The 13,890-nt window shown below is 43.7% G+C and overlaps 1 protein-coding gene across 1 annotated transcript in view; it reads right to left on the bottom strand.

Moving 5' to 3' along the window:
* Positions 1 to 13,890, bottom strand: part of CACNA1C (calcium voltage-gated channel subunit alpha1 C) — a 621,853-nt gene that overhangs the window by 175,041 nt on the left and 432,922 nt on the right. Inside the window, exons 8-9 of the mRNA XM_044228473.1 lie at positions 12,172 to 12,275; positions 3,927 to 4,099 (exon numbers count right to left, since the gene is read on the bottom strand). Coding sequence (XP_044084408.1) covers positions 3,927 to 4,099; positions 12,172 to 12,275 — 277 coding nt within the window. The remainder of the gene's footprint in view (positions 1 to 3,926; positions 4,100 to 12,171; positions 12,276 to 13,890) is intronic.

Here is a 13,890-nt window from a genome sequence, read left to right as displayed (position 1 = left end):
CGTGATAGTTTTGTAAGTGGTGCCTTCACAAGGGAGCCTTGTTGCCACTTGGAGGTGAGGGGGAGGGTTCCACATTACCCCAGTCTTTACCCAGGAGGAGTGGAGCTTGGAGGCCAAGACCCATGCGTCTGCCTGCTTTGGAAGTATCAAAAATGCAAAGTGCACAAGCATGACTTTTGCTTGCTACTATTCTTTTTGGCACCAAAATAGCTCTTGAGTGTCATTTTCTCTTTTCCCAACGCTGTCTGAAGCCAATCGCAGAAGCAATGGCTAGTACTGAAATGACTCAAGATGGAGAGAGAATGCAAGGCTGGCTTGTAGACACAGGCAGGCTGGATTGTGTGAATTTCCTCCTCTCCTCTTTCCTTAGATGGCTCACAGCTAGACCACGCGTGTCACAACAACAGGAGGTCTGCAAACAATGCCTGATACCATCCTGTGAAGTATCTAGACCAAAGAAACTCATGAAAGAAGACTCTCATTTGCCCTCCGCTTTGAACCTCACCATTTCACCCAGTGGAGTCCTCCACATCGCTAAGCTCAATGACCAGCTTTTAGTACTCACCCATCTTGGCCTCAGGGCAGTGCAGACCCTCCCCCTCTTTTCCTCCTGTCTGTCTGACCATACCTTTTTAAGTCTCCCTTTTGGTTCTTCTTCACCACTTTTGTCTCCAAACATCACTGGGACTCAGGTTCTTAGGCTGCGTCTCAGTTCTGTCTACACTATGCCCTACTATCACAGCTGGGTGAATATTGACTCTGCAAGTTATAATTCTGTCTCAGGCTTTTCCCCAGACTCAGATTTATCCCAGTTGCACACTCAACATCTCCACTTGGAAGTCCAATGGACATTTCAAACCTAAAGGTCCAAGACGGTTTTCCGGATACTCCTGCCCTGACATCTTTTCCTGTCATCATCTTCCCTAAATCAATAAATGATGATTCAGCTTTTACTACTGTTGAGGAAAATTGCCTTGGGAGTTCCTTGAATTCTCTGTCTCTCACATCCCATATCTGATATGCCAGCAAATGAGACCATTCTGGAGCGTGGTCCACTATGTCGTGTTACCAGCATAAGGCAACACCATCTCCCGGGGCAGTGACCTATTTGGCTCCCTGTGTCACCCTTGTTCACTTCCATTTCATTCTGCACATGGCAGCTGGGGGGATCCTGTCAAATGTATATAGGCTGTGTCACTTCTCAGCTTGAAACCACCAGGAGCTTCTTTGCTCACCTCTAGTAAAAGTCCAAATTCTTAAAATGATTTTCATGATCTCCTCTTGGTTAACCTTGAACCTCATCTCCTACCACTGTCCCTGTTATTCACTCCTCCCTGGTCATATTAGCCTCCCTTCTGTTTCTATGTCCACCATCCTCCTGCCTTGACGCCTTTCCATGGGCTAGTCCCTCTGCCCAGAATACTCTTTTCCCAAATATCTATGTTTCATTTCCTTATTGCCTTCAAGTCTTTATTCAAATGTTACCTCCACAGTGAGGTATTTACTGGCCACACCTCAACACTTCTGTCTTCAGAGTACTTGTCATTTTGTCACTCTCTGACATACTATTTAATTTATTGTCCATCTCCCCAGTAGAATATAATTTCCACGAGGGCAAGGAAGTTTGACTATTTTGTTCATTGCTATATCCCCAGTGCCTAAAACAATAACTGGCACAGAGTTGCCCTTAGTTGATTGATGGTTGGAGGGAGGGAAGAAAGAACGAGCTAGAATATAATTTTACTGGCCACATTGTTTGTTAGAGAAATGCTTCCCTACTATGCCCCTTTACTCTGTTGTCTTCCCAACCCCTGTTCCTTCAACTTCCTCAGTGATTTTGTAGGTTTTCCTAGGAAAAAATGAGTCTTTGGATCCCCTCTTGATAAGCCCAGATCCTACAGAATGTGCCATTGAACTTCCCTTGTGCTGGAGCCAACTCTGGGTCACCGGTGCGTCTAGTAAGGGCTGATGGGGATTCTGCCTGGAAGTTGCCAGAACCATCGATGAAGAGTGATAATACCCTTTTCCCCTTAAAAGACTACTTAATTTTGGAACTGCAAAGAACTGGCAAATATATTAAACTGTAATCTTTTAGCAATTTCAAAGGCCAAGATATTACTTTGAGACACACATGTAATTTGTAGCAGCACTTCTCCTCTTGTATTTGTTTTGAAGGGCAAATTATGAAGTTCTGAAGAAAAGAATATAGTTCTGAAGCCATAGACTTGCCTTTCCTGCAGATCTGTTAGGTTGCCAATTCCTTAATAATTTAATCACATCAACTCTGCTTGTAATTGTAATTCCCCAATAGACAGTCCTTTGGACATGTTTTCTGGCTCCATTCCCAAGTTTCTCACATTCACTTCACTGCAAGGGTTATTTTTTTTTTTTTTTACTCTCTATATCTTGCTTTTTTGGATACTTATTTCCTTGCCCCATCCCCTAGAACTGTTCTACCATCAACTCCACAACTAAAGGAGCTAGGCTTCCATTCCATCCTTCCAGGACAGACTGATTGAGGATAAGAAGCAAACTCAAAATTGTCCTCCAGCCATGTGGTGAGAGACAGAAGAGCCATTGGAGTCTGATTTCTTCCGTATTTGGACTTATGAAAATGAGGCAGAGACCCTCTCCATTGGAGTATGCAGTTCAGTATGCTCTTCCCAAAGCTTAGCCAGCAGTGTGGGCAAATGGGCCTTGTCAATGTGGTCTGCTCTAGCAGCAGACAGTACTCCATGCTGGAAACTCCCTGGAATTTATTCACTTAATGGGCAAGGCAAGGAAGCAACATACTTCTCCTTGGAAGCTCTGGCTTTAACCAGATAACAGAATAACTATACGTCTCTGTGGATGGCAATTAATTGGTAGGGAATACTGCACATTTTAAATAACACAGTAAGAAGCATGCTCATCACCATTAATCATGACTTAGGGTCTTCACGCTGACTTAAGGTGAAGAGAGGAACCAAGATGCCAATTCCTGTGCCTTAGAGGTAAGCTTCTGTTACTCACAGGCCAATTTATTTATTCACCATACCATTCAATCCACAAACGAATCAACTACTCCACAGTACCATCAACAGTATAATACAAGCTGCCAGGCATTTTTCCAGAAAGACCCTCAATGGCATCATTGTTCACTGTTACAATCCATCAAAGGTGTTGTCTTCCAACTTGCAAAACTACTTAGTAGAGCATAAAGGTCTCCTTAGGTTATTAAATTATGTTGTTATGAGTCCCTTGTTGTTTGTGTGTTTTAATTTTGTATTTGTACCTTGAGCAGAATTATCAGAAAGGGAACAGTTGATAGATGTATTAAATCAGTCTTTGAAATGAGGGAGCAGAGATTTTGTTCTCTATTCACATCTTTGACTGTCTTCTTCCCTCTTCCCTCCACCTGCTCCTTCTCCCAGATTCCCAATTAGAACTCAGTTACTAATGAGCAGAAACACACAGAACCCAACTGGAGAGTTTGAACACAATGGACATAATGCCTGCTAATAAGGACAAGAAACTAAACTCATATATTTATATATGTGTGTTAGAATATATGTCTATACACATTCCTACACAATAGGACATTAATACTCTAATGGGAAGACCATAATCTGCCTCCTGCCCAAAAAGATGAGCCTGGAGGAGGATGTCTGATTAAAAAAAAAAAAAAAAATCCAAGAATCCACCTTAGCAAAACCTCAACCGTCTTTTAGAATCTTTCTAAAAGGAATATGAAGCTTTATAGATCAACAGCAATTATGTCACATCTGCGATGAATTTCTTTGAGTAGAGATGATTGTCATCAATGCATCCAATATTGCTCCAGCAAGACAAACTGTAAGGACAAGTTGGTCGAAGATAGTCTTGCTGTTCTGGCCCCTGTCTCCTCCCTTTCCCGGAACCTAACCCAAGACAGAAAGACTGCTCACTGTTTCGGGGCTTTTCCTCATCCATGCCTTCATCCTCATTCTCGGGGTCAATATCCTCTGCCTGGGTGATCCAGTCCAGGTAGCCCTTCAGGTCCTCTTCTAGCTGCTGCTTCTCTCGAAGCTTCTGGAAATCTCCTCGAGCTTTGGCCTTCTCTCTCTCTTTGGAAAACTCTCTGGGGAGTGAGAGCAGAGGAGCAGGGCAGCATACAAGAAGGAGGAAGGCCAGGTGGGCGGGATGGAGAGATGGAGATAAGAGAAAACAAAGGGATTAATTTCTTCACACCAAGAGACCCGCCCACCTGCCCCAGCTTTCCACAGACAGCCTTCTCTCCTCATCCCAGGCTTTGTCTCTATTCTCACATAAACAGAAAGTCACCAAAGCAGACATTCCTGATGCAGGCCAACAGAGTACAAAGGGATGGATGAAGTCCATTTCCCTCATTCTTGGATCACAGTCATGGCTTTTGCCTTTTAATAACAACTATTCTCCCGTGACCCGGAAACCCCTTTCAAACGGTCACTAAAAACCCTCCATGACAGTTAGGGACTGTGCCCTTTCATTCCTGCTGGAACTGGGTGGCCACTGGAAAACCTCAAAGTATTTCTGGGTGACAAAGGCGTTAAGGGCCGGTGGCATGCTGAAGCCCACTCACCCCCACTGGCTCCCAGGAGCCTACCACACATGGCTCTTTGCTGTTCTAGCTTCACTGATGTCTCCTTGTGGTTTGAAATTGGCCATGGTGGGAATATTTACACCCTGAAAATTGGCAAATGCTATAAACGAGGGCTCCCCCCACCCCAAAAGCCAATTGGTAGATATTTACCACTGATTTAAGGCCCAGGAGGTTTAACCACCTCAACCTCTCTTCTCATTTCTAGAGTTTGTTTTGCCACTTTTAACATGCCTGGAAGGATTTCTAATCTAGAGAAAGTTCTTCCCCACAAGGAGACAAATGAGGACTCTAAACACAAGAAAATGTCCTGGGGGCTGCCCTTTTAGTTAAAAAAGAAATCTAATCAGGCTGGTAAAATACATAAAAGCAAGATGATATAAAAGTTAAATGATGCATTCAGTTTAAAACAATAATGGGTAGAAATTGCAATTGGATTGGGATTTGCTGGGAGAAGGGCCTATTGAAAAATTTCTGACAGAATGGTATTTCTTTCCTATTTTCTGATTCTATTGTGATTTTCTCTCTGACTTCAAATTCACTTTCTGAGCAAGGAAGGGGCTGGCAGCAGAATGTATTGATCAAGAAGGCTAGTTCTCAACTCTCAAAGCAAGTCTGTGTCTTTTCTTCCAAAATAGGTATATTAGGAGCATTCTGGTTTTTGATATTCACTCTATGGGAAATGGGTCCTCAGTGGTATGTGTGCGCACACATGTGTGTGACTATATGTGTGTATGTGAGAATGTAACATGCACTGGGCATCATGGTTAATTCACAGAGACAGAATTCCTCCTTCTTTCACCAGTACAGGCCTAGTTCAGGGCAGGAGGCTGTAGAAAACCACCTTGAAGGAATTTCTTGAAAGGCGCCTTGGAAGGAAGGACGCAGCAAAAAGCCAGAGGTAGACGAAAGCTCCTGAATCTATTCAGTCATTTAGGGATGGCTCTACCACCACCTCCATTTAGTATTTGCGTTTTGCTTGTGTTGCTTAGGAGAGCACAGATTTTTAGTCTTCACCATTTTCATGGATAAAAAGGGGTTAGAACTGGGAGTGGTCTAGGGAATTTCTTAATTGGGAGATGTGGGGACTCTCAAACTAATGAGTTTTCTTCAACTGCTGTCTTAATGATGCTCTGCTTTGGATGGAATTTTCTTCTTAAATTTGATTGAATCCAATTCTAATTGGATTGAACTTGCTCTTTCTCCGGCTTCCTGCCAACTGGCAGGTACCTTCATTTCCTTCCCAGGGAGTTTAATGCCAGGGAAAAGGCCAGATTGACAGCTCAGAATGAAGATGGAAGCTTTGCCTCACTTTGTTCCTTCCCTCCTTTTGCTGTTGGGGACCAGCATGGATAGATCCCCTACATCTGGTCATACCACCTGGGCTGTAGACTTGCTCTCTGGAGACAGTCACTTTATACAGCAGTTGCTTCCCCATGCAAATTGACTCCAACAATTGTGCTTCCAAGACTTTCTCTGGACTTTCTGCCCACACACATTTGCATTCTCTATTTCTTTTCTGTGGAATGGGTTTGGGGTTGTAAGGGGACTGAATAATAGAAGGTTCACTTTAGCTCTTTTGGAATACTTCACGGAGGGTTAAGTTCTAGTTACAAAACAATGACCCATCCTTCTTCTGGAGTCAGGAGAATAGGGCTGGGATCAAACTGGAGTTGGAACAATTGACCCAGTCCTGTGTTACAGCATCTCCCCCATGGAATGAAATCTCATCATCCACACCCTAAGACTCTGGGGAGCTAAAATAAACATCTGTAAGGAGAAAAGAAAATGTGTTTGTATTTGGGGTGTGAGGGGAGTAGAGATAGGGTCAGATCTGAAGCCTTCCTGGCTCTCACTGGCTCCAGTGGAATAAGGGGCATAACTTGGCTTGTGGCTGGATGGAAGGTGAGCCAAGATTTCTTTTTCCAGACTCTACTCAGTAAGGGATTTTCTGGGTGGTGGTATCTGATTCTCTTTATCTTCTCTCCTGGATGCCAGCCATATGCCTGCTCTGGGGACTGAGCTAATGAAGACATGAAGCCCCAGCCTGACAGGCTATGCTGGGTCCAGGGACCAGAGCTGGCTAGACAATCAGTCACAGCCATGGGATTTGTCATAAAGCAGGAGCACAGCTCTTGCCAGCAATGGCCAACATGAAAAATGAGGGGTGGAATGGAGAGCTGGGGACCAGTCTCACTAATGTAAAGCATGCAGAGGGAGGTGTATGTAGAAAACCCAATCAATACAGAACGCTGGGGCTCTGGGCCCTCTGATGATCAACAGTCGATTCTTATTATTCATAGGTCCTGTATTTGCAAATTTGCATACTCACTAAAATGTATTTGTAACTCCCAGATCGATATATATGTGTACTTTTGTGGTCCTATGCAGACATGCAAAAAACTGGAGTCACATTCGCAGCTGAAGTTAAACATGGCAACACTCTGCCTTCTTGTTTCAGTTCTCATACTGAAAACAGTGTACTTTTTATGATCTCTTTAGTGCCATGTTTGTCACATCTCTGTGCTTTCTGTTGGTGGCTTTTCTGTTAAATAATAGTCCCCAAGCACAGTGCTACAGTGCTGTCTAGAGTTCCTAAGTGCAAGAAGGTTGTGATGTGCCTTAGGGAAAAAGTACATGTGTCAGATAAACTCTGTTCAGGCATCAGAGTGCTGTTGGCCATGAGCTCATGTTAATGAATCAACAATATATATTAAATAAGATGCCTTTAAACAGAAACACACATAAAATAAGGTTGTGTATTGGTTGGTTGACACAAATGTTGTGACTAGAGGCCTACAGAATCCTCGCGTTTCTCCTGTATTTCTCCCAAGAGTCCAAGAGTAATGGCTTAGTATTCATTAATTCAGTGTTCATAGTGACCTCATAGACTATAACTACACAGATAATGAATGTGACTATAGACGTTCTGTCCACCCACAAAGAATGCATGTCCCGGCCTTTCTCTTGGATCCCTCTGGTCCCAGACATTGTGTCTTAACTACAGCGCCATGGTCCAGTTATGCTTTCAGATTGCAACATGCTTCATCCCCAAGCCCCCTGTTGTTTTGGGGAGAGAGACAAGCCCATCTCCTGGGAGGAAAGAAGACAGGAGAAGGAAGACTATCCACCTAAGAGATCCTGAGTTCCTTGTCTACTGAAGGCACATGTCTGATGTCCTTGGTTTGTAATCACTTAAAATAAAAAGTGACCAGATTCCAGAGTCTGGGTACTTTTACCTGACATAGCTTAAGTGAAATTTCGAGAATCTCATTGTCACCGCTCTAATTTTAGTAGGCTGGAGACTGAGATTTTTGGAGAGAAAAGCAAATATAATCCAATTCTTGTCTGTGCTAATACCAATCCTGTGGTTTGTGAGGATCCAAAAATAATAATTATCCAAAGATAATGAACATGAAACCACTTTGAAAAAAACCAAGCAGAGAAAGTCAATTATCATATGGTTTCACTTACTTATGGAGCATAAGGAATAACATGGAGGACATTAGGAGAAGGAAAGGAAAAGTGAATTGGGGGAAATCGGAGGGGGAGATGAATCATGAGACTCTGGACTCAGAGAAACAAACAGGGTTTTGGAAGGGAGGGTGATGGGGCATTGGGTGAACCTGGTGGTAGGTATTAAGGAGGGCACGTTTTGTATGGAGCACTGGGTGTGATGCATAAACAATGAATCTTGGAACATTGAAAGAATAAGATTAAATTTAAAAATCCATGCGATACATATGATTTACATTGGCTCTATCTGGCCTCGTGAGAAAGATGTTCTGAATACATGAATGTTCCAGATAAAGGGTGCCTAACTGTCTGGTGACCAAACTCTTAGAATGTTTACGTTTTTCTTTATAGAGTGTCCTCTTTCCTTCATAAGTAGAACACTCTAAGGATAGTTTAACCTTTCCTTGGTGACTGAAGGACATAATTTATGAGGCTGTGTTACTGTGTTGGACTGTAAAATAGTATTGTCCTTAATTGATGGGTATAGGGTCTCAGGCCTCTCCAGTTCCAAAATGCTCCAAGGCTTTAGTTCTACTGAGCTGGTTGTAGAGGGGTGTCTGTTCTCTCTCAAGGACTATTAACATTTGCAGGGATGCCAGCCCCCATGTTAAACAACCATGCCCTGCTGTAGCCTCCTGAGTGGGGGCTCTAGTGCTTTCTCTTGGGACTCTTTCTGTTCCTGGGGACTGTTTCCAACAGCTGTCTCAAGGATTGCTTCTACCTTCCTCCCCACTCCTGTTGATCCTCCTCATTGCACTTATTGCTCTTCACCTCCCCACTTCTTGACTCAGATTTAGGAACATGGGCTTAGCCAGTTAAATGGGTTTGGGGATTGTATCACATGGAGGTTAAGGATAGAGGCTGTGGATTCACATTGCTTGGATTTAATCCTGGATCCACCTGTAAGGATTGAAGCGGTTTCCTCATCTGTACCTCTGTTTTCTTCTCTAGAGAATGGAGCTATAAATAGCACCGAGCTCATCGAACTGTTGTGGGCCTCGAATGAGTTATCCACCAAAAGCTCCATGCACTGAGATTGCCATGGAGGCTGTTACTGTTAATGCTATCATTGGGACAGTGAATTTCGTGGAGCTCTGAGACTGTTTTGGATGCTTTTGGAAGGTTGGTTTAATCAAGTCTGACTGATGAATAAGCAATGTTGTTGCATTTTTGTGATGACTTTTATGATATTGTCCTGACTGATCAAGATGCTGACCCAAAACTGAAACCACGGCTACCACCATGTGGCTAGCTAACAAGAGGCTGATTCTAGGTTTTGTCACTGCATGGACCCTGCGCAGGTCATTCAGAGTGGCCAGCCCTTTTGACTGATTAAAAGCCTACCAATGGACACTTCTCTGTCAGTGCAGAGGGTGCGCCCAGCAGCCAAGAAGCCTTGGAAGGTGTTTTATCAGCAATTCCAGAGCTGTGAGGAGCAGACTGCCTCTCTAGGACTGGGTCAGGGAAGGTGTCCTGCTACATGGACTCCAGAGCTCACAGTTCTGAGGTCTGAAAGCCTTAGTGTTCCTGTTCAGTCAATTCATGTTGGGAGCATTACTACCTGACAAGCTTTGGGACTGAACTTGTCTAAGACATGGTCTTCGAAACGATTTTTCTCCAACATTAGCAGCTGCTGCTGTTTGACTTCTCTGCCAGGAAGACCATTTTCCTTGGGGGGAGGCAGCAAGAATGACTGTGAGTAGACATCCTGCTTAAGAACAGCCTTCATTGGCTAGTGCTGATTCTTCATTTTGGATTCCTGGGGGAAGTTTTACTTGCTTAGATTTGTTCCTAATCTCTGGGGGAAGAAAGTAGAATCACTTTTTTATTTTTTATTTTTTTTTTTTAAGGTTCAAAGCTTTGGCTTGTGTTACAGTTCAAGTTCATTCAATGTATATTCAATGGATGGTGATGGGAAGATGGGGTCCAGGTTCTGCCTGAGTTCTGGTCCTTGTTCTAATACTTAGAAGCACAATGACATAACCTAAGCCTGGGCTCACTTTCCTCATTTTTAAAAGGAAAAGGCTGAGGATTTTATGCAATTATTCCAGTTATGATAGACATCAAGTAAACAATAATCATTGTCATGATAGCACCATTATTGAGCACTTACTATATGCCAAGTATTTTACACAAACGCTCTCACTCTAGTATCACAACAATCTATGAGTTGGCATTATTATCTTCATTTTTTTTTTGATGGTTAATTAAAGTTCAGGAGGGTGAAGTTGCCCAACATCATGCATCCAGCAAATGCAGAGCTGGGATATCCAAATTTGTCTTGAGTGGGAGTGAAGTTGGTTTTTTCAATGCTTTGATTCATATAAACACAGGAGCATTTTCTTGTGTTGTAACACAAAAATGAAAACCTTTATATCTTCCAGGCAGCTAATCAGGGGCTTATGTTATCCTGTTCATCATTTTTATCCCTGATGGAAGACCCTAGTTTCCTGTGTGGCCTTACCTTGGCAAAAGGCACGGTGTCATCAAAGTCCCTAATAGGCACCCACCATGGGAAGGAGTGAGGGGAGAAACAGATTCTTCCCTTCACCAAATCCCAAAGACTAAACCTGATGCTTTTGCATGGCATTAGGCTATGGCAGGAGATGGGAGGAGCTGTTCCCAGGTCATGTACTTAGTAAAAATTAAATGCAATCATTCCTGTCATGCCTGACTTTCTCCCAGCATTAATGTCCCTAGAGACATAGGAAAGGCTATTCAAAGCAGCTGACCTGTCTTGAGCGGGCAGAAATAGATTGTCCCCCTCCCCCTTGTAGCAAAGGCAGCATAGTAGGTCACCCATGAGCAGGTCATCAGGAGCATTTAGGTGTTAGGGCTTGGCATGGCTGGTGTGGACTTGTGAAGAAAAAGGTAGGCTGAGGAAAGGCCCAGTGAGTCTCTGCAATGTCAAGGTGGCCATCCCCAGGGCAGCTAAATGGCCCAATCATACGCTATTTCTACCACTTTTTAACTTCATCAGAGCAAAGGCCAAAATTAGGCAAACTTTGTACTTGTAGCCAAGTAGATACATTTAAAGGAAAGTATATTCCATCTCTATTCTCCAATAATCTATGGCTTTAAACAGCTAAGCACCATTTCCATTCAGAAAAAGGGTGTACAAGACTCGGACTGTAGAGTCTATGAATTAGAATCAAAGAAAATTTTATTTTTAGTTTGTATTTGTTTACTTATATTTTAAATCAAATCCTTATTATCCCAGTCCATTCAACAATGTGTGGAAGCTACCTTAAATCTTTACTGTTAGCCTGCCACAAACTGTAATCAGGCAAGTACCTATTGGCAAGGCAATCCCTACCGCCAAACCCTTTCAACTCAAGGCTCTCACCACACAGCTCCTCAGGTAGAAGGAGAAGCATCCTGCCTACCTACTTAGCTGCTTCAGGGTGGGAGGGGGTTGGATGAGCTAGGAGACAGGTGGGCCTAAGGATCTCCTCGTGAAGCCCAAACCAACAGATTAATCCTTGTACATTTGATCCTCTGTCCAGCCAGGCCAAGGCCATTCACTTCAAGGCTCCCGAGGTGGCCTCTTATCCCAGGTTCATCAGAGCCAGAAAAAAAGAATAAAGCCAGGAATAGCAGAAAGAGTAAATAAAATAAAAATCAAGACCTTTTTCCTTGGTCCTGCTTACCCGCTAAGAACACCGAGAACCAAGTTAAGTACAAAAAATGACCCTATGATGATTAGTGTAACAAAATAGATCCAGGGCCAGTCCCTTCCTACGGCATCATTGACCTGGAAGAATGGAATGATAGTTAGTGAGGCACACTCAGCAGCCGAGCATGGCCAAGTGCCCATCACCGGCTCCTGAACACTGACCCAAGCAGTGTCGGGACCCAGGGATCCTCTTGGTGCAAATCAGAGGCCAAACAGCCTACCCAGACACTGGGTCAGAATCTGTAGTTGAATGGGTACTTATTTTTTCTGGTTTTCCTGGCCTGTTAGGATCCCATCCCTGAGGACCCTGGTGATGGATATAGTGGGTCCTAGGACCTTGCTCGGCTGCATTGTAAAGAATACATAGAAACGGTAAGCTTACCCGCTCAACACACCGAGAACCAGATTTAGAACGAAAAAGGATCCAAAGATGACCAGACTGACAAAATACACCCAGGGTAACTCATAGCCCATAGCGTCCTGCATCTGGAAAGATGAAGGCAGATTAGGAAAGAGAGAGCAGAATGAGTTAAAGTGAGGAGGCAGGCAGGAAGGGTGTGGACAGAACTGGAGGAAACTGGCAGGTCTAAGCCAGGATCCACTGTCACCCCTGGTACCATCGATATTCAAAATACTTCCCCATGACCCTGACCTGAACTCTAAGGGACATCTGTAGGCTCTAAATTTTGGCTCTCTCTGTTGTTTTACTTTCCAGAACCAGAAAACTTTCTTCAATGTTTTCACTTATTTAGTAAGGTGGGTCACTTAAAAAAGTGATTTCTTGAGCCTAGAGTGGTTTCAGGTCAGTTGGGTTTTCATGGCATGGAGTCTTCCACTGCACCCAGGACAGCCTAACCTTGGTGTCAGGTGGGCCTCAGCTCTTCCTTAAGGAGCCAGACACCCAGAACCTTTGAAGGTGCGTGAGGAAGGAGAGCCCTTCCCAGGGGTTTTCCTGAGCTGGGCCTGGAATTTAGAAGCAAAACTGCAGTGTTTCATGAGCGCTCTGGGCCACGGACCAGAAAGGACTGTCGTTTGGGTTACTTATGCAGACAATAGTTCCTGTCCTGCAAACACATATCCTATAGCCTGAAGACAGTGACTAGTACCTAACTGTATAATGGAGGCAGCCTCTGACAGGTGACAAACCCCTGCAGCAGCTGGAGGCAATGGTTTGCTGGGTCCAATGCTTTGGAGAACCACTACGCATTTCTTCCCTGGACTGTGTTCATTAACGTCAGTAGGGTACCCCGAAACTGGTCATGATGGGCAGAGCGGGCAAATGACATAGATCAGCCCCCACTTTACCCTTTACCCTTAAGAACTGGTGGTTAAACATTTACCAGCACATAGCTGGCTGGCAGGTAGGTATAAACATGATGTGAAGTTACAGAGCACAATTTTTATCAAACAGGAAATTTGTTCTGATTTAGGCTTTCAAATTTATTTCTTTTAATGCTTTCCAACTAGACTAAACAGGATTTAGTCATATCTTTCTAAAATGAACCCCAACTTTGTCCTTGTGAAATTGCCTTATAGAAATCCAAATTCTGTATACAAGCTTCCCAAATGATTGATATTAGTGGATCTCTGAGTGTGGCCCTGACCTGTTTAGAAATGAACATACTTGGCCCTCCCTGAAACTATGCAGGTGAGCCCAACAACCCATGTTTTAGCAAGCCCTACAGCAAGTCGAGTCTGATGTTAAAGTTTGAGAACCACTGATTTACAGCTATTCTCCATAGCTCTCAACTTCAAATATAAGGACACGACAAATATCGTGATTCACTACCTGTCTCTGCTTTGTTACATGGCAGTGTTCCTTAAAGTGTGGTCTAAAGACCACAGCATCAGAATCATCTGGAAGAATTGTTAATGACACAGATTGCTCCCAAGTCAGTGAGCCTCATGACTCTGCACATTAATCACCCAGGGGATTCTAAATCTAGGTGCCTCAAATGAGTTACATGTGGTCTGGGATAGTACCTTCCTCAACCCTTTTCAGGCTTCAAGAAACCTTACCCATGTGCCTGAGGATACTGGACAAATACTACGCTCTCTGTGTTCTGTGAGTAAAGCAGGTCAAGAAGTACCGCTCCCACCT

The sequence above is a fragment of the Neovison vison genome, chromosome 12, assembly GCF_020171115.1.
Source record: "Neovison vison isolate M4711 chromosome 12, ASM_NN_V1, whole genome shotgun sequence".
NCBI lineage: Eukaryota > Metazoa > Chordata > Mammalia > Carnivora > Mustelidae > Neogale > Neogale vison.
Note: the sequence above shows the minus strand (reverse complement) of the source record. Positions and strands in the feature narration are given on the sequence as shown.